The 26,410-nt window shown below is 39.3% G+C and overlaps 1 protein-coding gene across 2 annotated transcripts in view; it reads right to left on the bottom strand.

Moving 5' to 3' along the window:
• Positions 1-26,081, bottom strand: part of LPIN2 (lipin 2) — a 71,451-nt gene extending 45,370 nt beyond the window's left edge. The window contains exon 1 of one of the 2 annotated variants that reach the window (XM_075213369.1): positions 25,892-26,081. Coding sequence is in view for 1 of the 2 variants with exons in the window: in XM_075213368.1 (XP_075069469.1) it covers positions 5,871-6,005 (135 nt within the window). In the remaining variant the exon portion in view is untranslated. Of the gene's footprint in view, positions 1-5,870; positions 6,244-25,891 lie in introns of those variants that run through there. The other variant, XM_075213368.1, reaches the window with a different exon arrangement.
• Between the last annotated feature and the right edge of the window lie 329 nt (positions 26,082-26,410).

Raw genomic sequence — 26,410 nt, 5'->3', positions numbered from 1 at the left:
AAAAAGTGTCAGCTGTCAGGGTTTAAGGGAATAAAACACCACATTAATAAGGAGGTTCCTTTTCACTTTATTCATGTTTTTTTATAAATCGACTAAATCATTACAAATTATTCTACACCAAGAGCCTAGTTTTAAAGCTTGCTTAAGGTTTTAACATGAGCCGTCCTGCCAGAATACAATTATAACACAAGCCACAGACTTTAAAGGGAAAGATCAATACTCTGAAATGAAATTACTCTTATTCTATTCAGCAAAATAACATGTTTTTAAGATATATGTATTGCTACATCATTACGTCCCTGAAACTGACAGGTTACATCCTTATTAGTGAGATCTGTGTAAGGACATGAAATGACTACATCAACAGGTCATGAAAGACAAGTGTGTCATAATCTATAAAAGTTACACAACTCTGACAATGGCTCAACTATTGTGCATATCAGTACCACCTCCCAATATACGTCATTCAATAAACACAAAGGTTATGTGGTTTTCCAAATGAAATGTTCGCTGTACAAAACAATATTAAGCACTTGAATTCTTTCTTAGTTACCCTCGGTAATAATTCCTTATAAAATAAAAAAAATATTGTATCAATATCAATAATACATAACCTGCAGCACAGTGGTCAGCATTGCTATCTCACAACGCTGGGGTCATGTTCCTATCATGGCCCTCTCTGTGTATAGTTTGATTGATCTTTGCGTGGGTTTTCGCTGGGTGCTCTGGTTTTCTAACAGAGTCCAAAAAAATACTGGCAAGTTCATTGGCTTCTGACAAACATGGCCCCTAGTGTATGTGTTGTAGGGAATTTAGCGCTCCAATGGGGAAGTGATTGATTCAATCTAATAGTCCGAGGTGGCTGTTTCCCCCTTTGCAACAATGTAAAGTGTTTGGAATCCTACTGGGAGAAAGTTGTATATAATTAAATAATTATATTGCTTTCTGTCTCAAATGCCAGCACAGGATATGTATATTGTGAGCACATATAATACCAAAATAGTAGAACTTTTATAATCCCATACACACTGAAAATACACCAGTGTATGCATTTCTGAAACACCAAATCTAAAGCAGGACAACACTAGAAAGTTAGTAAAATAAGATAAAGCTATGTAATCAGTTACATATAATAGTCTGTTTTATGTTCTAGGCAACTGTAACATATTGTTCCCCTAGTACAATATATGCGGGAACTGAATAGCAACCAATCATCACTCACCACTCACCAGTGAACATACACTATTACAATTCTAAATTATGGGTTGCCTTCATACAGAGCTAAGATAAAATACACTACCTTCTACAATAGCTGGAGCCAGAAATTGTCAAAGTGAAACTCAAATCAGAATATGGTAAGTGTATAAAGGTTCTACTCGCAAGTAAATGTAGCACTGGAACTGCATTCTAATGCATTAATAATCTAAACTAGCATTACATACAGAAACATGAGGTAGCTATAACAGATTCATTTTATACATAACTGTTGGCTACCAAATGTGCAATTTTTTCAGTATAAAATACAAAAGGATCTGGTCCCTCTTCAGCATATAAAAACCCTTTAACTTATTTCATAAGATCATAATGGAGTTACCATTTTCTGAGATAAATGGTTGCACTTCAGACAGACCAGACTAGGATATCACACCAGTCAATTGTTTTGGTTTGACTAGCAACAGCTAGTTTTTGTTCACCATATTCAAAACAAACAAAACATAAATAAAGGGGTTTGCCTGTTCGGCACTAACTAAACACAAAGGAACACCCTCTGTACTGTGAAGGACCTTGTGTCCCACACACATACAAAACATACAATTTAATGGTCACCATTTGTAGTGCCTCTCAGGAGGCATCCAACCTCCTCCCCAGATCCGAGAGAGACTGAGGGCTAGATTTACTAAGCTGCGGGTTTGAAAAAGTGGGGATGTTGCCTATAGCAACCAATCAGATTCTAGTTTTCATTTACTTAGTACCTTCTACAAAATGATAGCTAGAATCTGATTGGTTGCTATAGGCAACATCCCCACTTTTTCAAACCCGCAGCTTAGTAAATCTAGCCCCGAGACTGATCTGACAACTTTTTAAACACCTCTTAGAGACGCAATCATTAACCAGTCTGCTGTCAGACAGGTAGAACAGAAGACCCGGACTGGGCCTTATAAATGGAGCTTTATTCCTAAAACTGAACACTCTTAGGGAAGAGTGCTGCCCACACAAACCAATCTCCATGGGGTTTAAAAGCATAGAAGATAGACAGCTTGGGACATGTATACCTGTCATTTGCCACTTTCCCAGTGTTTCTGTAACTAAGAAGCATGCACACAAAAGTAACTAATTCAGAGCACGGGTGATGTTCTATATAGATTTCAATGCATTACCGTAATCTAGATTAAGAAGTAGGTACCAGATATAACAAGAGAGATATCTTCACACCGCAAATACATTTTTGCTTCTGTTCCAATGGTTCCGCTGAAGAATTTCAACAACAATTACAGAACACATGTGGAACTATGCAGGAAGTTCAATTAGTGATCATTACATTTTTATTACAACAATAGAAAACACTTGTGTGAACATAAATACTCGTAGTGACTTGCTAATCCGCACTACATGGTATGTCCCAATATCTGGCATGTGAGACACCCTGAATTTCACAACAAAAGCGTGTCATTTGTTTTGCTAGCAATTTTGAACAAACATCACGGTACTACATTCCTCACTTGCAAGTTTGTATTTGGCATGGTACGTCTGGATGTCTGCTTTGCAGCATCTTGTTTATTTTGTGGGGAAGTTATTTAAACATGAATTATTCCATAACTATTCAGGGCAGATGCTTGTGACTTTTCATGCATCAATTTTAATTTGTGAGATCTGAGCATATATTTCACACACTGGCAGAAAGAAAATAGCTGGAGGAAATTAAAACTATTCTGAACATAAAGTTCTTATATAACATTAAAACATTAAAAAAAACACTTGGGGGGGAAAAACTCCCATGTACTGTGGGAATACAGATTCGTACAGATGAACCGATGATCAATTTGCAATGACAAACGGTTTGGGGGCAAGGACGAAATATTTACGATGTTGCACAGTTCAGAACATAGCCTGGAAGATAAAAGTTAACACTTGGAAAAATATTTTGCCCAATTCCAAATTAGAACATCTATCTAGTAAAAGGTAACTTCTCTCTTCTATTTCATGCCATCAGGGTGACTCATCTGTTGGCAGCACTCAATGCCAATTCCCAGGAAGCAGTATGGAGCCTTCAGCCATGAAGGCCCAACACCTGTTGTAGGCACTTAAGCTACAAGGAAGGAAATGTGTATGGTCTGTGAGCCGCGATTAAAAATTTGCGTTGATGAAATAACTGTACTAACAGTAATAATACAAATTACCGTAGTAGCGGTAATAGTGTGCGGCCCACGTTACAACGCGGGGGATGGATTTCCCCCCAAAGAGTATGTACACACACCATACTGAGAAACCTCATTTAATTTCACTTTTAAGATTCTCAGAATTATTTAAAGGATTTTTAGGTAAAAATTATCTGGGAAGCGGTAATAGCAGCAATGTGATTCCTTCCATCCAACGCCATTGATGGACCCAGCCTGTGAGCGATTGCCTAGTGCCTAGAGAATAGGCATGAACCAACTTACTCTGTCCCCATCCTCCTGATTCCTTAAAGACAGTGCACATTGTGAGCATTATTATTAAATATTGGTTTAGTAAAAAACTACTTTCCAATTACTGATTATCTCATTTTATTATTTAAAGACCAATTTTTAATGTCTGAAGCGAACTCTAACACACATCTGTGCCCATGTGGTGGAAACAGCAGAACCACATTCCTGCCGTTTTAACACCTTCTTCAAACCCAAGTTGTCTGTGGTTACATAAAACTGCAGCTCTTAATGTGAAAGTAAAAGCTAGAACCTATTTTAGTTTCAGAATGAACACAAGCTAGCCAGATCTACGTGACCCAACATAAAATATTCACAAGATAAAAATAAATGGATTAATGCCTGCTCCAATTAACATAAATAGCAAAGAAAACTGCATAGAACCAGTAGGTACAGGACATATGTGTGTTAATAAATGTTTGGGCTATAGAATCAGTTATTATTCACTTCATCATTTTAAAGTTCATCAGTTTACTCAATATAAGTTGGTGTAATCAGCAACTGTAGAAAGAAAAGTAAAACACTTTTTTATACTAGTGAAAAAAAAACAAAAACAAAAACAGTATAGGTAGTGAACAAAGAAACAAAAAAAATGGAAACACCAATATAAAGACTCTTAATGAAGTACTGGGCATGCCATGGAGTTTACCCATGTCTGGAATTGTGCAGGAGGGACGAAGTGTCCACAAGAAAGTCTGGTTGATTGTGGTATAAAATGCTCCCTCAGGCATCATTCCAGAATATGTCACAAATGATCAACTGGGTTCAGATCTGGTCACTGAAAAGGCCATGACACAGAAATACAATTGTTGTCCTGCTCAAACCTTTATAGGACCACGTGTTCTGTGGATGGAGCATTGTCATCCCCCATCAGGTAAAAAAAAGTGCTGCAACAAGGGTGGAAGATGATCACTTAGTACCTTTAAGTAGCAGCTAGCATGGTCCTTGCACCAAACCATGATAGGAAAATGGTCTCCACCATATTACAGAAACGCAAGAATCCTTAATGGTCATAAACAAGCACTTGGGGCTGGAGGGTTCTTTAGTTGGGCACATTTTTTGATAACTTGGTGAAGGAGGAGTCATCAGACCACATTCAGCTTCCTCCACTGTCCAGGACTCCATTACAAACCAATTACGATTGGCTAGAATATGGCCCTCATTGAGCCACCTTTAGCCATACTGGCTGCTCACTCCAGTTTGAAATTTTCAGACAATTCGTCTCCAGTTGCTTGGCTTTTTTGCCTAGCAACTTTAATCAATGCACGCATATGTTCCGTCTGCTGTTTTCCTTTTCAGATTATGCTTTTCCTCAGATTTCCATGCAGACATTACTTTATGTTGCCCGTGAAGCATTAGCAAGTTAGAATCGGTCTTGGTCATTGACACTTCTGCTAAACATGCCCCACACCTCTTCCAAAACAATGGGGTTTCCCGTTGCAGCCATGCAGACAATATTTAAAGGCAACCAGGGCAGTCCAGAATTTTTATACAGTAACCTGACCATGCTGCAATGGTATTTGCTTAACTAATGCAAGAGATATACTTGCGTGGCAGCAATTGTTTTCAACGTTCATGGTGCCCTTCATATATCCAGCTGTTTCCATTTTTATGTCCACTACCTATATGCTTAAGAATCCTAACAGTTTTTACCAAAGACACTTAGGGAAAGAGTCAGACTTCTGGGTTTCAACTAAATTGTTATAAAATCACAATATGCATCCAAGAATATAAGTATATACAGCTGAGAAATAATTCATATTCTGTTAATTAAGAATGACCAGCATAATCAGAAGCCTTGAACAAATGTGTTCATATTCACATATTAGACATGATCTCTAACATAAGGGTGACAAAATAATTTAGAATTCAGGAGCCAGGAGGATACTTAAGGTGTTAGGTTAAGATGTTCACATGAATTGAAATGTCTACCAAAAAATAGGAACCATCAGTAAATTGTTTAGGTGCACTTGCTGCCTCCTGGGTCTGTCCCCATGTACGTTAATAGACTTTCCACTGCATAATAACCCACTTTAATAAGCATGCAATTACAGATAAGAAATTGTTTATCACCCTTTACATATGTTCATGAACTGCAAATGTAAACCAGAATACGACATGTACTTTAAAGTGCTGGAAGATAGAAGGTATCCGTGATCATGTAAGTTATAAGGTAATAGAACTTACCAGCATAGAAAAGGAGGTCCGTCGTTGTCCAAGCAGCAGGTCATCATCACTGCATTCATCATTATCATCATCATCATCACTAGCTAACTGGAACATTGCACATTCTGCCACTTCACTCTCTGGAGTACTGTACATTTTAGTGAAACATACAATACCATATATACGTAACCTATAAGCAGAGCCCCTCCCTTCAGTCCATCATAAACTTGCTGTGCTCGTTCTTCCTCAGTCTGTGACAGCTCCGTTTCTCACTGTGGTTTTCTTACAAAAGGAAACTTTTGTGTTTAGGTAAACTATCATCTCGGTCCTAGTGACAAATTAGTTTCAGTTTGAAACACAGCGTCCTCCATATATGTTGAGACAACAGCCTGAACACACTCTTGGGTTAAGGGCATGGCCTTGTACTCAGTCACATGCTGCGTGCTTGCACTTCTCAAAAGCCAGAGATTAAGTTAATGATTCTTTTGTACTCCTTTGCACTATTTGTCTCCCATTATTAAATTGAAGTGATAGAGTACACAATGTCATTGAACTATCTAGCAGCTGTCAGGTTATTATTATCTTTAACTTTTATAAGGCGCCACAAAGGGTCCGCAGCCGTACATGACATTTACAGAAAACAGTGACCCTTGACACAACATGATACATAAAATCCGAAGAACAAAAATGATATAGAGAGATTATATATATATACATATATACATATATACACATATATATATATATATATATATATATATATATATATATATATATATATATATATATATATATACATACATACACACACACACATACAGGTAGCATAGTAATGCAAATCAAATTATTTCTGGGATAACGAGTGAAAGTGATGGTAGAAATAGAAGCAAGCCGAAACTTAAGAAAACAGGGCTAGGAAAGCAGGCCAAGAGGTACAGAGGGTGATGGAATAGAAGAAGGAGCACACAAGGAAAGAGGGCCCTGCTCCTGAGAGCTTACATCCTAAAGGAAAAGGGGGAGGCACAAATAGGGTGGCACTAACTGGGGGAGAGAGCCGGGACAAGAGAGTTAGGAGGAGGACTGATAGACTTGAATTAAGAAATGAGTCTCAAGGGCATGCTTGAAGCCTTTGAGAGTAGATGCTAACCTGATGGAACGTGGAAGAACGTTCCACAGCAGGGGGGCAGCCCGGGCAAAGTCCTGGAGTGGGAAGAGGTGATCAGCGAAGTAGTGAGGCGGCGGACACAGGTAGAGCGGAGGTGGCGGCAAGGAGTGTAGGTAGAGAGGAGATTGGAGATGTAGGGAGGGGAGGATTGATTAAGAGCTTTAAAGGTGAGGAGTTCAAATTAAATTCTGTAGGCCATGGGGAGCCAATGTAGTGACTGTTGGAGGGAGACAGCAGAGATAGAGCAGCGGGAGAGAAAATAAGAGGCAGGAAGCAGCATTGAGGATAGACTTAAGAGGTTCAAGGTGAGAATCAGGTAGGCCAGAGAGAAGACGGTTACAGTAGTCAAGGTGAGAGATTACAAGCAAGTGAACAAGGGTTTTCGTGGCTTCCGTGGTGAGAAAGGGGCGTACCTTGGATATATTCTAAAGATAGAAGTAGCAGGATTTTGAGAGGGACAGAATGTGAGGTGTGAAGGAGAGGGAAGAATCAAGGATGACCCCTAGGCATTGGACTTGAGAGACAGAAACGAGGGTAGTGTTATTAACAGAAATAGAGAGGGGAAGGGGGGTGTGGAAGAGTCCTGGAAGGGGGGACGATAAGTTCAGTCTTGGAAATATTGAGTTTAAGGAAGCATTGGGATATCCAAGATGAGATGGCCGAGAGACAGCAGGAGACACGAGACACGAGACAGAAGGGAAAGGGAGAGGTCAGGGGATGAAAGATAAATTTGGGTATTATCAGCATAGAGGTGGTACTGGAGGCCAAAGAAGTGGATGAGTACAGCAAGGGAGGAGGTGTAGAGGGAGAAAAGCAAGGGGCCAAGAACGGAACCTTGGGGAACACCAACAGGTAAGGGAAGAGAGGGGGATGTAGAGTCATGTGTAGAGACTGAGAAGGAGCGCTCAGTGAGGTAAGAGGAAAACCAGGAGAGTACGGTGTTACAGAGGCCTATAGATTTCAGAGTTTGCAAATGGAGTGCGTGGTCAACAGTATCGAAGGCAGCAGAGAGTTCAAGAAGGATAAGAAGGGAGTAGTCTTTTGGATTTAGCGAGGAGAAGGTCAGTAGTGACCTTAGTGAGGGCAGTGTTGGTGTAGCGGAGGGGGTGAAAACCGGATTGGAGCAGGTCAAGGAGTGAGTGAGAAGAGAGAAAGGAGGTGAGACGGTTGTAGACAACCCGTTTAAGGAGTTTGGAGGCAAAAGGAAGAAGCAAAATAGGATGGTAATTAGAGAGAGAGGCGGAATAAAGGAAAGGTTTCTTGAGTATGGGGGAGACAAGAGCATGTTTAAAAGACGAGGGGAAGATTCCAGAGGAGAGGGATAGGTTGAGGAGATGGGCAAGGTGGGAGCAGGCCTCAAGATAGGGAGCGGAGGAGGTGGGGGGGGGGTTGGGTACTGTGGGCAAGTGGAGGGGGGTGAGGAAGAGAGAAGGGTATGAACTTCATCTGCAGATACCGGAGTGAAGGAAGAGAAGGAGGGTGAGCTAGAAAGTGGGAAGGGGAAAAAGGATTTGAAAACAGCTTTAACGATCACATTACAATGACACATGGCTTTTCATTGTGTATCACAATAGCACTAAAGAAGTATTTATTGTACCAGTAAGTTGTAAAAACATACAGCAACTGATATAGCAAGCACTGTATTGTGCAAGTATTTGAAATCATCACGTCACAATCACAAATATGAGCATTCACAGACGTTTTCCCTTAGAATAATCCAGGAAGAATGAGTGCTGTAAGCTTCATTTATAAGGCTAAACACTTGACAATTCATGAGCATTGCTGATTGGCTTATTTATGTTCCATGAACTATGATTGGCCCAATTCTCAGAAAGTGTAAATTGTTTTTGAATCTGAACCAATTTAACAATCGCTGAAATTCAATTGCATTTTAGAACTGACAAAATCCATTCAAGGGTTGCCTACAGATGTGTCTTAGAGAGTAGAGATTACACTACCTGGAATCTATCTAGCTGACTTTGGGCACTCCTGATGATTCATAGCATAGATAATTATGGGTCATGTAAGGTCATTTATATATGACACTTGAGTCACCTACTTTCATTGCTAGACTACAGCACAAACAAATTTTATAAATAATTATAAGCTCCAAAAGGAAATAAGACTGTATAAAAAGGGATGTGTCAAACACAGTACATACAGGACAGGAATTAAAACACATACCATAGAGTTTACTCATCATCAAACTGGTAAATACAATACTTTAATTCAATAGCTTTAGATATAGGAATCTAAGCAGTTCCCAATCTCTTGCGAATCAAATCCCTCTACAGATAAGAATGAGATTGACAGCAATATATATTTCAGGGTAAAAAAAAAAGAAGCTTAGAAATATGGTAAAATGTGCAACATCACAAGCAGGGCACAACAAACATTATTTATGGCTTATAAACATTGCTAGGGACAATATAGTGACACTGTTCGGTCCAATGAAAGAAATAAAATTGTATAACCAACCTAAAATTCAAAAATTCATATTAACTTTCGCCTCTTTTCAAATTTAACAATATGGGGTTTTTTAAATGAAAAAAAAATCCAGATTTGTGTAAGTACAAAAGTGCATATATGTAAATATACAAGAAATGAAAATATGTAGATTGATAGCTCTGGTGCTATGTGGTGTAGTCAGAGCATTAACATAGTACAGTGTTGGCTAACCTGTGACACTCCAGGTGTTGTGAAACTACAAGTCCCAGCATGCTTTGCCAATATATAGCAGCTTATTGCTGGAAGGGTATGCTGGGACTTGTAGTTTCACAACACCTGGAGTGTCACAGGTTAGCCAACACTGACATAGTACCTAGCCCTGTAATCCTAACCAGCCACCACTCACCTTCTGTAGAGATGGGAGGCAGGGCTAGTTTATGTTTCTTGTTCTGCACTTTATTAGAGAGGAGGGGAGCCGATACTCCTTGGCATGGCTTCAAGGTGACTATGCATTTTGCTAAAAGGGACACACAAGTTTTTAATACAATATAGTGGCGAAGACACCAATGTTGGAAGCACATTCTGACAAAAGCAGTTATATGTACGGGCAATTCCAAAGTAACGGATGTAACTCTCAGATACAATGTTTGTGATAAACATCTGGATTTCTTCAAATTTAAAATGCACATAAAGAAGCAAATTTTACCACAATTGTATCTACCACTGGTGACTAAAAATATGAAGTGTGAACAAGCTTCACCATTGTTGTCTGCTGTAAATAATAATACATTGTTTAAATGGAACGAATTTACCCGGGATAGGACTTGGTAATTTCTGAAATAAAATTCATGTCTGATTTCTCTGAAACTACAACAGATATTTATTACATACTTTTTTTGCACTAAAGTATAAACTACACAGACTGTTTTAGTACAATTTTCAGGAAAGTCATTCTTATCCCCTCGACAATGGAATGTATGTGTAACGCACGTAACCATCAAATACATTAATCAGGAACTGAAAAAAGGCCCCTTGCATTAACTGGTACAGGGTCATTTACCTTTCTAACAATGTTGTTTTCCGATGGGCACCATATCGCATCATCTTGTTTTGGCCACATCCACCCACCTCTGGCTGGATGCATCACCCGCACACAGAACTCTCCATTCTCATTTATATCAGCGACAGACCCATAAAATTCGTCATTGTCGTACTTTACTACAACAAAGTCATTTTTGTTAGCTGTGATATTCGCATGAACACTTTGTTGTACATCAGTGTATGCCTAATGCCTGGTAGCCATTACTGAAATAAGACAGGATGTCATGTGACACACTGTTACCAACCCATTTATTAAACTACTATAGACTATGACTGATGCACTGGGAACTTAATCTTATGAATATCCCAACTTTTTTTTTCATGACCTATGTCCACCGCATTTGCCACTTGAGCCAGTCTATATGTATATATGTATGTATGTATGTATGTATGTATGTATGTATGTATGTATGCATCTCCAGAGTAAAGTTGCAGATTTGTGTTGCTCAAAAATAGCCCTCCATAGCCCAGATTAGACTGCTAAATCACTCAAATATGTATTTGTATAGAAATTAACAAAGGTGCGGTCTGTTTCGGATTATGTTGTTGTCTTGAAGCGTAACATTACTCACAACACGCTCACAAGCAAAGGAAACAAAAATACAAGTGTTGCATTAAACCAGGACAAGTGATTAAGTTTCAGCAAACTGCAGTTACCAGTTCAGGTTAGGCATACATGTAAACACAACATGCCACAAATCTGTAAATATCAGAAAGCATATTAAGAATAAAAAAGGAAGGAAGGGAAAAAAAAGGAAGTGAAAAAAAATAATAATAATGAGTCACTTAACATAACCAAGCACTTTTGAAATAGGTTATGAAAAGCCTAGCAAGTGCACTTTGACGCAGACAGCCAAAAATAATAAGCAAAAAGATGTGCACACATACATACTTTATGATAAGCAACAACTTTGCTTCGTGTCAATTTCAAAATTGCCTGCAGTGTTCACATATATTGACGCTAGGTAACATACAACTACGTTACATGGGAACGCTCAAAACATAGAACAGGCCAGCAGGCTGAGATGCATTAATGAACGCTCTTTAGAGAGAGGATAAAGTACAAGGTCTAGCTAGTATTGGTTTTTCCCTGGCTCCTGTGTATACTGTCTAATTGTGTATCCTGCATAATAACTAGAGATGGTCACTGACCCCCGTGTTTTGGTTTTGGATTCGGTTTTGGATCTGGATTACCGTCGTGTTTTGGTTTTGGTTTTGGTTTTGCAAAACCGCCATTGCGTGTTTTGGTTTTGGTTTTGTTTGGTTTTGTTTTGCAATTTGTTATAAAAATTACATTTATTGGTGCTAAAATAACATAATTTAGGTATTATTTTGTAGCTACATTATTATTAACCTCAGTAACACTAATTTCCAGTCATTTTTTATTCAATTTTGAACACCTCCTATGTCACAATATGATTTTCATACACTTGAAAAGAAAAATTGCTGCAGTTCTTGCCAGTGATAACAAAAAGGCCATTGTCATGCCTGGGCATAAGACCAAAAATCCACCTCTTAAGTGTGGAATTATTTTTACACGAATCCTGGCAAGAGTTGTCTATCCATTTGTAACATTTTGAAAGCCACACTCAGTAGAGGTAGGGACCTTAACCATCTGGGATCCTCATCCATGTTTCGTCATTTTTCAGCGAGTTATTGGCAAACTGTTGGGAAAATCAGAAACTTTGGTTAAAAAAAAATTAACAACAAGCATTCCAGCATAATCTACCTCCCTTCTCTCATCTACATCCCAGCACCTGCAATCTTCCCCCCCAACAATTGGCAAGTAAACAATCCTCTGCAAGAGGAAGCAAGAATGAAACCTGTCACCCAGTCGCAAAGCGGATCACAGACGCCCTGGGTACTATGCTAGCGTTAGATCTGTGTCCAATGTCCACTATTAATACAGTTGGTTTAAGACATTTAATTGAGGTGTTATGTCCCTGTTAGCAAATGTCATCACTATACCATTTTACTAGAAAAGCTTATTCTCTCCTGTACCGGAAAGTTCCTAAAAATGTCATTATTGGGTGACAAAATGGTATTCTACCCACTGTACACTTAACCACAGATATGTGTACAAGCGGAACTGGGCAAACAAAAGATTATATGACTGTGAAAGCCCACTGGGTTGGTCTTTCGCCTTCCCCAGCATGGACAGCAGCAGCATGTACCCAGGTGCATCACATTTTTGAGAAGTAGGCTACTCTGTGTATCAGCAGCTTCACTAAGAGGCATACAGCTGACAAACTGTTCCAAAAACTAAGGGATGTCATTGAAAGATGGCTAATCCTGCTTGGAGTCTCCTGAGGATATGTCATTTCTGATTACGACCCCAATATTGGTCCAGCATTACAGCGGGGCTGAATTCCATCACATTTCCTGTTTTGCACACACTATCAACTTGGTGTTACAGAACTTTTGAAAAATGACATGCAGGAGATGCTGTTTGTGTCCATAAACATTTAGGGTCAATTTGTGGTTTCTGCAACAGCATGTAGGAGAATACAGCAGCTGCAAGAAGACTAGCATTTGAGGGGAATATACTTTAGTCCAGCGAAGTAGTTACCTGTGAAGAAAGTGCAGACACAGTTAGCTTGAGTCAAGTGATTGCCTTAATAATAGATTTTGAAAAGGTGCTACATAAAATTATAGTGTGCAATAAAACAAAGTAAATGTGCTAACTATATTTTAATTGTAGATGAAATACTTAATTTTCTTTGCAAGGATCCCAGACTTATCAACATCTTGTTGGGACGTCTTCTCCTTCAGTTTCTCTGGCAACTGCTTGTAATAAAAGAAATTGCTTTCCCAAGACACCCAGTGGTGATGCAGATGAGTCCGCTAAACATTTTGATATTTGCTGTGCTGTAAAAGAATTGCCCAAAAACCGTGACAGCTCTGCCCTAAAATCAACTAGTCATTCCCTTTGGAAGGCCATTATCAGCAATTACATCATACTACACAGACTTCTATGATATTGGGATATTGGGATGAATTAGTATTGTTGGAGGAAGATTATCACTAAACCCTGCCACCTCTCCAGTTTCGCAATGAGCTATGGTACAATAAAATGTAACTGCAGATTTAGACCAAGACTGTCAGCCCTATTATTTCTATTTCAGCAATTACAATTAGCAATGGAGCAATGGAGCTCTTCTCTTTGGGTGTTACCTATATAACGCAGCACAATTTGCCTGCAAATTCTACAGACAAGCCTGCTTGTCTTCCTCTCCATCAATGACTCTTAGCAATTGAGCACTCGTCTTTGGGTGTATATTACACCCAAACATTATTAGTGAAAATTATGAAAAATACAGTTTAATCCCTGATAGGCCCTCCACCATCCTTTGCATGTTAATAGTAGGATTGGTTGGAATTATGGTCAAGGTCACACATTTTTTTGACAAATCCTTCAAACCAGCCCAGATGTCAAACTGTTGTGGTCTGCCCCCTGCGTCATCCCTGCTTGTGTTTGGAAAGTGCATATTGGTGCCAGAACCTCACATGCCAGAACTGCTCCCACTGGTGCCACACTGCTGCAGGACTTACACAATCAACCGCATCCTCATCGTCGGATACCCAAATCTCCCCCACATCCTCTTCTAAAGACAAAGTGTCATCCTCACTTGGTGTATCACCGGCTACACTCGGGCTGTTCAGGCACACATCAGCAGAACTGCTGAAAGGGCCCTTCTTTATGGGTAGACTAACAGAATGGTCACGATTAGACATCCCACTGTTGGATGGACTCTCCACAGGGATTGTTGTCATTTGTGAATCAGAGCAAATATTCTCCTGTAATGCCTCACTGTTATCTTGCAGCTCGGCTTTGACGCGTAACAGTAGTTGTGCACCAATTGTAGGCTGGGTAACTTTTTGGGATCTGCCACTAATAGCCAAAGGTGAAGGCCTCATTCTCTCTTTGCCACTGCGTGTGTAGAATGGCATGCTTGCAATTTTTTTTTTATCGTCACTTAACTTTTGCTCAGTTACACTTCTTTTTCGCTTCAATACAGTAAAATTTTTTTGGGTTTTTGTTTTTTGCACTAATTTGAAAACACTCTGTTGTTTGACATCGCCTTGGCCAGATGACGTACTGGGAACACTAACATCAGGACTGGTGACAGAACCTGGTTGCTCATTTAGATCATATGTGGACTGCTTTGAATCCATTCTGAGCGCAAACCACTGGGGAGTGCTAAAAATTATTTAGTAGATTCTGCTGACAGTTATGACTTTTGACAGCCAGAAATATTAATGCACAATTAGGGAGGACACCCCAAAAACACTGAGGAGTGCTAAAAATTATTGAGTAGATACTGCTGACAGATATGACTTTTGACAGCCAGAAATATTAATGCACAATTAGGGAGGACACCCCAAAAACACTGAGGTGTGCTACAAATTATTTAGTAGATACTGCTGACAGATATGACTTTTGACAGCCAGAAATATTAATGCACAATTAGGGAGGACACCCCAAAAACACTGAGGTGTGCTACAAATTATTGAGTAGATACTGCTGACAGATATGACTTTTGACAGCCAGAAATATTAATGCACAATTAGGGAGGACACCCCAAAAACACTGAGGAGTGCTAAAAATTATTGAGTAGATACTGCTGACAGATATGACTTTTGACAGCCAGAAATATTAATGCACAATTAGGGAGGACACCCCAAAAACACTGAGGTGTGCTACAAATTATTGAGTAGATACTGCTGACAGATATGACTTTTGACAGCCAGAAATATTAATGCACAATTAGGGAGGACACCCCAAAAACACTGAGGAGTGCTAAAAATTATTGAGTAGATACTGCTGACAGATATGACTTTTGACAGCCAGAAATATTAATGCACAATTAGGGAGGACACCCCAAAAACACTGAGGTGTGCTACAAATTATTGAGTAGATACTGCTGACAGATATGACTTTTGACAGCCAGAAATATTAATGCACAATTAGGGAGGACACCCCAAAAACACTGAGGTGTGCTACAAATTATTTAGTAGATACTGCTGACAGATATGACTTTTGACAGCCAGAAATATTAATGCACAATTAGGGAGGACACCCCAAAAACACTGAGGTGTGCTACAAATTATTGAGTAGATACTGCTGACAGATATGACTTTTGACAGCCAGAAATATTAATGCACAATTAGGGAGGACACCCCAAAAACACTGAGGAGTGCTAAAAATTATTGAGTAGATACTGCTGACAGATATGACTTTTGACAGCCAGAAATATTAATGCACAATTAGGGAGGACACCCCAAAAACACTGAGGTGTGCTACAAATTATTGAGTAGATACTGCTGACAGATATGACTTTTGACAGCCAGAAATATTAATGCACAATTAGGGAGGACACCCCAAAAACACTGAGGAGTGCTAAAAATTATTGAGTAGATACTGCTGACAGATATGACTTTTGACAGCCAGAAATATTAATGCACAATTAGGGAGGACACCCCAAAAACACTGAGGTGTGCTACAAATTATTTAGTAGATACTGCTGACAGATATGACTTTTGACAGCCAGAAATATTAATGCACAATTAGGGAGGACACCCCAAAAACACTGAGGTGTGCTACAAATTATTGAGTAGATACTGCTGACAGATATGACTTTTGACAGCCAGAAATATTAATGCACAATTAGGGAGGACACCCCAAAAACACTGAGGAGTGCTAAAAATTATTGAGTAGATACTGCTGACAGATATGACTTTTGACAGCCAGAAATATTAATGCACAATTAGGGAGGACACCCCAAAAACACTGAGGTGTGCTACAAATTATTGAGTAGATACTGCTGACAGATATGACTTTTGACAGCCAGAAATATTAATGCACAATTAGGGAGGACACCCCAAAAACACTGAGGTGTGCTACAAATTATTGAGTAGATACTGCTGACAGATATGACTTTTGACAGCCAGAAATATTAATGCACAATTAGGGAGGACACCCCAAAAACACTGAGGAGTGCTAAAAATTATTGAGTAGATACTGCTGACAGATATGACTTTTGACAGCCAGAAATATTAATGCACAATTAGGGAGGACACCCCAAAAACACTGAGGAGTGCTAAAAATTATTGAGTAGATACTGCTGACAGATATGACTTTTGACAGCCAGAAATATTAATGCACAATTAGGGAGGACACCCCAAAAACACTGAGGTGTGCTACAAATTATTTAGTAGATACTGCTGACAGATATGACTTTTGACAGCCAGAAATATTAATGCACAATTAGGGAGGACACCCCAAAAACACTGAGGTGTGCTACAAATTATTGAGTAGATACTGCTGACAGATATGACTTTTGACAGCCAGAAATATTAATGCACAATTAGGGAGGACACCCCAAAAACACTGAGGTGTGCTACAAATTATTTAGTAGATACTGCTGACAGATATGACTTTTGACAGCCAGAAATATTAATGCACAATTATGGGGGACACCCCAAAAGCGCTGGGGAGTGCCAAATATGAAGAAAAAATAATAAACCTCTATCCTCCTCTCTGCACTAGCGATTTTGGTTAGAGCAATTGCAAGAACAATATGGTATTCTCTGTCCCTGCTCTAATTAGCCTATGACTACACCCTGCTCTCTCCCTCTGTCAAATGGCGATGGATTGCTGTGGAGGCGTGTATTTATAAAGTTGAAGTATCGCGAGAACCGAGTCCCGAGATCCGACGACGTCACAATGACGTTCGGCCTCGATTTGGATTCGGAATGGGCGGGAGAGTACCGAGCTGCTCAGCTCGGTACTCGGATACCCAAAGTTCGGGTGGGTTCGGTTCTCGGAGAACCGGACCCGCCCATCTCTAATAATAACTGATACACTGACAAGTTGAAAAACAAGCGACATAATGTGTCACAACTTACAAATGATCAAATCCACAAGCTTACAATCTAATGTTTTGTAGGAACCATAAACTTGTATTGAGTACAACAGCTACCAAAGGGGGTAGCTAGAGTTATAATTGCATCTTTCCCTACATGACGATACTGGTAAATTTTCTGTTCATTCCCTAACAGAAACAAGCTGTGCCTTATTATAGGTGGGGGTAGAGGAAGCCCAGTGGCTGCCCACATACCAAGGTAGTGGCTATAAATGACCCTGGTCCACCCAGAGAATCTCATGTATATATCTTGCCCTGCAAAAGGAATTCTTTTTCCATAAAATGAATCGAGAGGCCAACGCCCCCAATCCTCCCAGCTCAAAATATGCAGAATTCGGTACCAACTGAAGTCAATGGCACACTATAACAAACAACCAATTCTCACTGCGGCCTAATTATTTTGCCCAGCAAAAATGATTACATTTTGTTTGGTCAACCAACGAAAATATTAATGCTTGTGTGGAAGGCACAGTGATCTTTCCAACATGGCTTCATCTGTAATGCAATGGCCCTTATAGAATAAAATTAGACTGTTTGTTGTTAAGTAGGTATGATATTAGGATGCATATATTAGAAAAAAAAAAAAAAAAGTCCTACGTTACCCGCAGGATTTCAATAATGCTATGTGTCTACTGGGAAAACACCCAGATAAATTCAGAGAATTGCATTTCTGTACGGTAATTGGAATTGGCTTTATACATTCAAAGAGATCCATGCAAAACTCCAGAGTATGAGAAATCATTATAATCTTCCACACTTTCATGTTCTCATGCAGGACAGTAAATCATACACTTCATTGAAACTCACAACACATTTAAAGAAAGTGCATACGCCTGATTGGTCGGATGGCGTTACTTAAAGCTGAACCGGTAAGTAGACCCAGAGGTGGAGAAAATAACATTGAATTTAGGAGACACCCAGTAAAATCTAGAATGCATCAGGATCTTTTAAATGATCCAAGTAAGAAATCATCTATTATCACAGAAATAACTCAAGTTAGACACTCAAGTTAGTAGTTATTATTTAATTTCTTTTAATGATATAGTAGAAATGGGAGAGTCAGGTTTCCTAAAAGTTCACAAGATCAATTATCATCACCGTCAACCAATTGGTGCTAACTTCTAAATTTTAGATTTATTAAAATTCATTAAAAAAAAACATAACAGGGAAAAGTAGAAAGCATGTATACAGGTAGCAGTAATCAGCGTCACCCATAGGGTTAGACATGAGGCCATCAAGTAAGGGGCCCCATGGCTACTACTGTAACATTTTGGTACTGGAAGAATTCAAACACACTGCCGGCATTCAATCCGCAGCTACTGAAGGTACATGTGGTCACTTCCGGCTGTCATGGTGCTGGTCATGTGATGCCCGAGCCATGTGCCACTGCCAGCGCACTATACAACATTGTCATTTCTCAAGTGCGACGATCACTGCACCACTCCACCACCAATATAGTCCCTATAAGTCTGTTTTTTACAGTACAGTAAAAGTTATATTAACATCTACAGCTGATCTTCTGACCTACAGCAACTGGAAATACCCACAAGTCAGAAAACCACAACAGTAAAACAGGTGTAGTAGTTTACTATATAATTTCTCTTTGCGCCTGGGAGGGAAAATACCCAGGGGAACACGGTTCACCTACAATCAGAGAGAATTGTGAATAAAGCAAAGGGAAGACTGAATCTTTTATATTAACCACCATAACTCTTTGATCCAAATCTGCTTGCGGCTCTCAGAGTCAGAGGTCAGAATACATACCATTAACCCTTCACTTGAAGGTTTGGTAGTAAAACTCATTTTTTTATTTTATAATTAAGCTCTATTTGGAGCATCAGTTGTAATGATCTCCACATCTATTTTGACACATACTATACCCATTTTTTTTATCACCACATAAGAAAACGCAAGCTAGCCTTCACCAACTCACTGCTTGTTTCCCTAGGAATCAGATTGGTTTGAGTCATTTACTAAGAACTGTAGTGGCATTTAGCAAGGAAAAAAAAAAAAACTTAAAGGTCTTTTTGTCCAGACACTAGGTTGGGATGGTGGGATTTCTCAGTTTACATTTCCAACTACTGTCGAACACTGGAAACTACACACTGGTCATTCATACCAGAACAAGAAGTTCTTTGTAGCATTGTGAAAAAAAAAAAAAAAAGACACTACAGAAAAAGGGGTTTCCCACTTGGCAAAAGGTTCACTCTCACAACTAGCACAGACCACAAGTTAGAATTCATGAGACGCCAGACACACATAGAGCTCAAATTTACAGAAACAGAAAATGTAAAGTTAACTACACGGTTTGTAGCCTTGATTGCACTTATCTAAATCACACAAAGTACATATCATAGCGGCAACATATATCTTTTAATGCCATAGGTCATTTTATTTTCTGCACAACAGGAAACTATCTTCAAATGCTTTCAAGCTACAACAGCCCAGTGCAAGTGACATTGAACATGCCAGTCATGCGTATGCCCATAAAGGAAGCAACATGTGTGGTCTGACCTTAAAAAGCAACTGGTGACACCCTACACCAGGGACAGCCAGTATAGGCCTATGTGAGATAAACAATGGGAGGTGACTGCAAGCTGGAGGGCCGCATTCCATACTCAACCCCTCCTGAATGATCAGGTAATCAGAAATAAATCTATCAGCTGCTGCTACGTGGCCACAATACAAGCAGTGTACACACAGAATACTGGAAAACCGCCCCACCTCTCTACTGACCATTACCCACCCCAGGTAAATTCAAGCGTTAGGAGCCAGGGCCCCTTAACTACAATATGCCCAAACTAAAGGAGATACGAGTTCATAGAAATACTACTTTTAAACACTTTGTGCAGTTCCTATATGAGCAGTGGTCATTTATGCAACCGCCCCTCACCTGACCATTATATAAGCTGTGCCCATTCTGGTGGGCATCATGTAAGCAACATATCTTTTAATATAAGAAAAAAACAGTAAATAAAAGCAAACAAACAATGCCTTTCAGATTTGTTTTGGCTTTGTGTTGTTCTTAGAGAAAAAATCATCATGTGCAATCTATCGAAAATTAAGCCATAGCTGGTACCAAGAACACATCTCTGAAACATCTCTGGTGGCAACTACAAATGAAATGAGCCAAATCTGGTGCCAACAGTAACCACCTGAGCAATATACGGTGCCAAGTATAGAGGCAATTACCTATCAAACCCCGCTCCCCGTGAGCACACCTCTCTGCTGCTATCACTTGCTGTACATAGCAGGCTACATGCTGAATATTCAATTCAAAACTGATCCACAACGTATTAGCCCCATTTCACATATGACTGCAAAATTTAGCATGTTTAGCTGGGGAATTTGTGTTTCGGTGTCCTTCAGTCTCAACACCACACAGCAGACTGAATTGACCATTGTCCCATCTCTGTTTATAGACATTACATTTTGCAGTGTGTTAGATTTAGGAGCAAAAAAAGAAAAAGTCCATCTTGGCAAACCCGTTGCATGTGGGGGGTGTTGGGGAGCAATTCTATAATGTGTGGACAGATTTAGAGTTGGGAGGGGACGTGTCCTAGCTCAACTGTAATCTGTAGTGTAAAAATAAAGCTGCCCAATGTTTGTGTGCTAGATGTAATAAACAGCCTGCATTTTCCCAGCATGCAAAACAAACAAATGCATTTGCACCCCTTGCATTGCAACACCTATGAATTGTAAGCTTGGGAGCAGGGCCCTCTTACCTCTTTGTCTGTTTTACTCAGTATGGTTAATTACCGCGTGTGTCACCAATTGTAAAGCACTGTGGAATTTGCTGGCGCTATATAAATAAATGTTGCTGATGGTTCGCCCAGGAGCAATTTTACCACCAATTTTTTCTGATTTGCTTCCAACTCTAAGGGGGGAATTTAACTCCCTGCGTTGTTCTTTAGAACAACACGGGGTGCGCATCATTACCATTACTATAGTAATTGATTCAAATTATTAGTTAGTACAGTAATTTCAACGCTGATTTTTGCTCGCAACTTCCCGAGCCGAAACCAGTGTTAAAATTACCGTACTAACGGTAATGGTGCACACCCCGAAAATTGAATTCCCCCCCTTAATGAGGCCCACAGTGCAGATTGACGAAGAAAAAGCAGAACTTAAAGATTGTATCGCCGGAACTTCACCCCTTTGTAAAACCGCATGTTACCATTTCCCCATAATTTCGCTCATCTCTAGATTATTGCAACGGAGTATAGGTAACAAAGCTAATTCTACCTCCTCAATAACAAATTGCATCTCCACTTTTATTATCAAAATGCAATGAATTCATCAAAAGAATTAAAAGGAAAACAAATAAAATGAAAACTACAATTATGTATTTTAGTAAAATGAACACAACCTTAACAAGCTCCCATTTAAGCAACCTCACAGCAGGTACCAATGTTTAGGGCATTTAATTGTAATACTAACCAACTCCCAGTATAATAAGCTTACTCTGGTTGGTTCAGGGCCATCACTTGTCACTGCTCTGTGCTATTTCTGATTCACCTAAATCAATGTTCTGCTTATTAATGAAAGCCCTTCCTGACTGGGCACAACAAACACCAGAATACAATCTATGACCTAATTAGATAACCCACTTGCTCATATTTTTTTATTTTTATGCACATGGCTCTTTAAAGTCAAATGTGTATATTGCAGTATTTAAAATATGGTATAATAGGGGCGCAAAAAACAAAATCGTAGATAAAGCAAATGCTATATACAGAAACACATAAATAAAATATTTTCCTGCAACAATTTCCTCTGAATCAGCCCCAATATACCACTCGTTACTAGGGATGTTCACTTACCCCCGTGTTTTGGTTTTGGATCTGTATTAACTTAATGTTTTGGTAAAACCGCCCTCACATGTTTTAGTTCTGTATTTTATTTTTTTAATTGCTAAAAAATGCTAAAAATCACATAATTTTTTGTTCCTACTTTATTATTAACTTCAATAACATTAATTTCCAGTCATTTCCAGTGAATTTTTGTCAAGTGACAAGAACACTGCTACCCCTCCTGTTTCTGTGTGAGCAATGGCACTGAGCAATGTCACTGGAGACTGGAGAGTGAGAAGAACACTGCTACCCCTGTTTGTGTGTGAGCAATGGCGCTGGATCTCCTGGGGAGGGAGGTACTTATGGAATCCAAAACCTGCGAGATCCGACAACACAATGATGATGTTTTGCCTCGATTTAGATCCAAGGAAGCGGGAAAGTACTAAGCTGGCTCGGCACTCAGTTTGGCGAGGTTCGGTTTTCAGAGAAACAAGCCTAAGCATCTCTACTTATTACACAGACAGGAGAGTCGCTGCCTACTTTTGATTACAAACTGTGAACATATATAAAAAGGAACAACATCCTTCCAATTCTGCCGTGTGTATGCAATCACGATCAGGATCTCCATAGAGTTTACAGGGTCATGGGGGTATATTTACTAAACTGCAGATTTGAAAAAATAAATAAATATGGAGATGTTGCCATAGCAACCAGATTCTAGTTGTCATTTATTTAGTACATTCTATAAAATAACAGCTAGAATCTGATTTGTTGCTATATGCAACAACTACACTTTTTCAAACCCGCAGTACAGTAAATATACCCTCATGATCTTTTCACCCGACGGTTATGACAGTTGTAGAGCACAGATCTGAGAGTAAATCTTTTAAAACATGTATAGTGTGTACGCATGAATCGGCATGCTGATCGGGACTTTTTTTTTCCCAGTTGTTAGTAAAATTGTTGTAGTTAACACATTGGTCGGAAAATTCTGTAGTGTGTACCCAGCCTACCGTGTTGTACAGATAACTGAGGACAGATACCAGGTTAAGTAGATTTACACCATATTGAAGTATGTTATCGTATCATATATTAAGATGAACTGATATAGAACACAGTGAAATATAATCAAACGCAGTTCAATAAATATATATATATATATGTAAATTTTATGCATACATACAAAACACACTAAAATACATTTACAGAACCGTTCAGTTTGTGAGTGCAATGACACTTCACATCTGATACAGTTGGCATCCTTGTGATCTAACAGTTTCCTACCAATGTGGAATTATTCAACATTGTAAAGGTATTTCTAATTTCTCAAGTTTTCTTTTAAAAAGAAAACCATAATTAAAATAGTTTCATTGCTGGAGTAAATGTACCTACAATGTATAGATGCTATTGGGTATCCATATAACTTTTCTCACTTTTCACAATGCTGCAAGACAGCATATGTACCATGGTTATTTTGCAAATAAGGATATAGTTTTGCCATGAGTAATGCAGCAGTGGAGATGTACTTGACATACAAGATTGATATATAAATTGCACAGTAAATAAGGATATAAAACAATAAAAATTATGATTGATCTCTCATAAAGAGGGTAAATTGTAGATGTGAGGTTGTTATTCCTCAACAGTTTTACATGTAACAGGTTGAGAGCAACATTATTTGTTTGTTGCTTCCAGTTTGCGATGCAGAAAAAAAAAATGGTACTCAAAAGTGGAATGCAAGGTCGATATGAATAACCAGTACGCCCCCACCACTAATTTATCTACACTTAGGGCTAGATTTACTAAGCTGCGGGTTTTAAAAAGTGGGGATGTTGCCTATAGCAACCAATCAGATTCTAGCTTTCATTTATTTAGTACTTTCTACAAAATGACAGCTAGAATCTGATTGGTTGCTATAGGCAACATCTCCACTTTTTCAAACCCGCAGCTTAGTAAATCTAGCCCTTAGTTTCTTTCTTATCCAAGTCGCCCAATAATACTACTTGCTGTGAACAGTCAAAGCATTTCTTCTACAGCTCATGAATAAAATCATAGCCATTGGACTTGACATTACTAACTTGAAGCAAACTGCTGACAGTTGTATATCCTTCCATACCATCATGTTGGTTATTGTTCTACCACCTATTGGGGTAGATACTTACAAACTCACAAGGGTACTAGCGCTAAGGACTAAAGATAGATATCCTCCAAGTCGAAAAAGTGTTTGTCTGTCTATGCCATTGCCAAATTACTGTTGCACACAAGTACCCATGGGCAATTCACTGCCGTTCATAGATCGTACAATTGGTATTGTGCTATACTCATAGTGGTTTCACCTTATCCATCACAAATGGTGTCTGAAGCCTACATAAATCCTGTAGAGGACACATATAGGAATAAGACGGCTGTGCTTATTCAGGTTCAGAGGAAAGTTATTTGCAAGCAAAAGGATTTAACCACAATTATTATATTAAAGATTTTTTAGTACCACCTCCTTAAGAGGCACATGTTACAGCTCAAACGGCCATGAGTATTATGAAGAGAAAATCTCTGGTGACATTATGTGTTAAAGATATTTACTACCACTCTGTAAGAGTTGGCACTATGTTCACAGCACATGGGTCATATTTTACAAATAAACACATCAAATTTCAATTTCTGTTTACTAAATCTGTTTTATAGTAGAGAAAATAAAGACAGACACACACAACACTATTCTGTCTACTCACTGCTGTCAAAGGTACAACATTATCTATAACAATTATTTGCTACTGTACAACCAGTACAGCGAGCACAAATATTTGGCAGTCACTGAACTACATAATGACTTATGTTACAGTCACATGCATAGGCTGCTACCAAACAGTGAGTAATAGAACAACAGAAAATGGGAAGTATAATAACGGACTGAAAAGCCAAATTGTGCAATGAAAATAGCATGTCGATGAGTGACATTCAAATCAAAAATTACCATGTGTTAGTTTACATACTATATTTTAGCGGTGGGTGGTTTGTAGACATCCTGAGGACAGAAAAGGACTTTGCTCTGTTTTTTTACATACCAGGCGCTGTTGCTCACATTTAATACAAGTTCCAGGGACACTTTGCTATTGGGAAGGATTCAACTATGTCATATGCCATGTAGTCTAGGCAGACACTACAATCCTCATCCATCATGACTACTTACAATGTAATTTTAAATGTTTTGAAAATGATCCATTTCAAGATATACTGACTTAAGATTTGAAAATAAAAAGGTGACTATAAAAAAATTACTTCTGACAATCTAAACTGTATAGTTGATTGGTATTAAATAACAGTGTCATGGCCAGGAACAAATGTTTTAAACTAGGGACTGACCCTTGCTATTAGGAATAGTTACTGCTATGTGTGATCACATAGTGAATATTAAGGCTGTTAGACCCAAGGCAAACCTGGAGGCAGCAAACACACACATGACGCTATAAATAGGCGGCGGCGCCACCTCCATAAACTCATTTTCACCGCAATCCATTGCTTTCAATGGGACCTGCATGTCAGCCATAGGGAGAATACATGAAGATGCACAGCCATAACATGCTGGAGAGAGACAAGCCGGTGACCTCTCACCTTGTAAGGCGATGATGTAGATGGAGAGCAGCAGTGAGGCTGTCTGCACTGCCCGCAGCTGCTCCACGACTTGCCGGGGAATGAATGGAACGTGGCACAGTCCGTCCGCCCGGGGATCGGTTCTCTCTCCTTCTTCCACAGCTCCCGGTGTCTCAGGCAAGAGAAGCGAGTTCCAGGACTGGAGGAGGCGGGCCGGGTGATGTCACCAGCCGTCGCACTGTACATGAATGTTCCGCCTCCCCCCTTTCCTGCACCAGCATTGTTGCACAGAGGACGGGGGTTGGGGTGCTGTAAAGTTTTGGTTTTGTCACTTGGCAGGTGTTGGAGAGGGTTGAAAAATGTTGCACTTTATTCTAGGGGAGCTGTAATAAGGGGAGTGTAGAAATAGTTGATAAAAAAAAAAACCCGCACACTCAGGTGCTAATTACATAACTTGCTCCTTGTTACTGAATTATGTCTCTTGAGGCTGTTGTATAGCTGGTACACCTGTATAAACATGGGTGGAATCTTCTGACCTGG

Source organism: Mixophyes fleayi, chromosome 5 (assembly GCF_038048845.1).
Source record: "Mixophyes fleayi isolate aMixFle1 chromosome 5, aMixFle1.hap1, whole genome shotgun sequence".
NCBI lineage: Eukaryota > Metazoa > Chordata > Amphibia > Anura > Limnodynastidae > Mixophyes > Mixophyes fleayi.
This window is presented reverse-complemented; position numbering and strand designations above follow the sequence as displayed.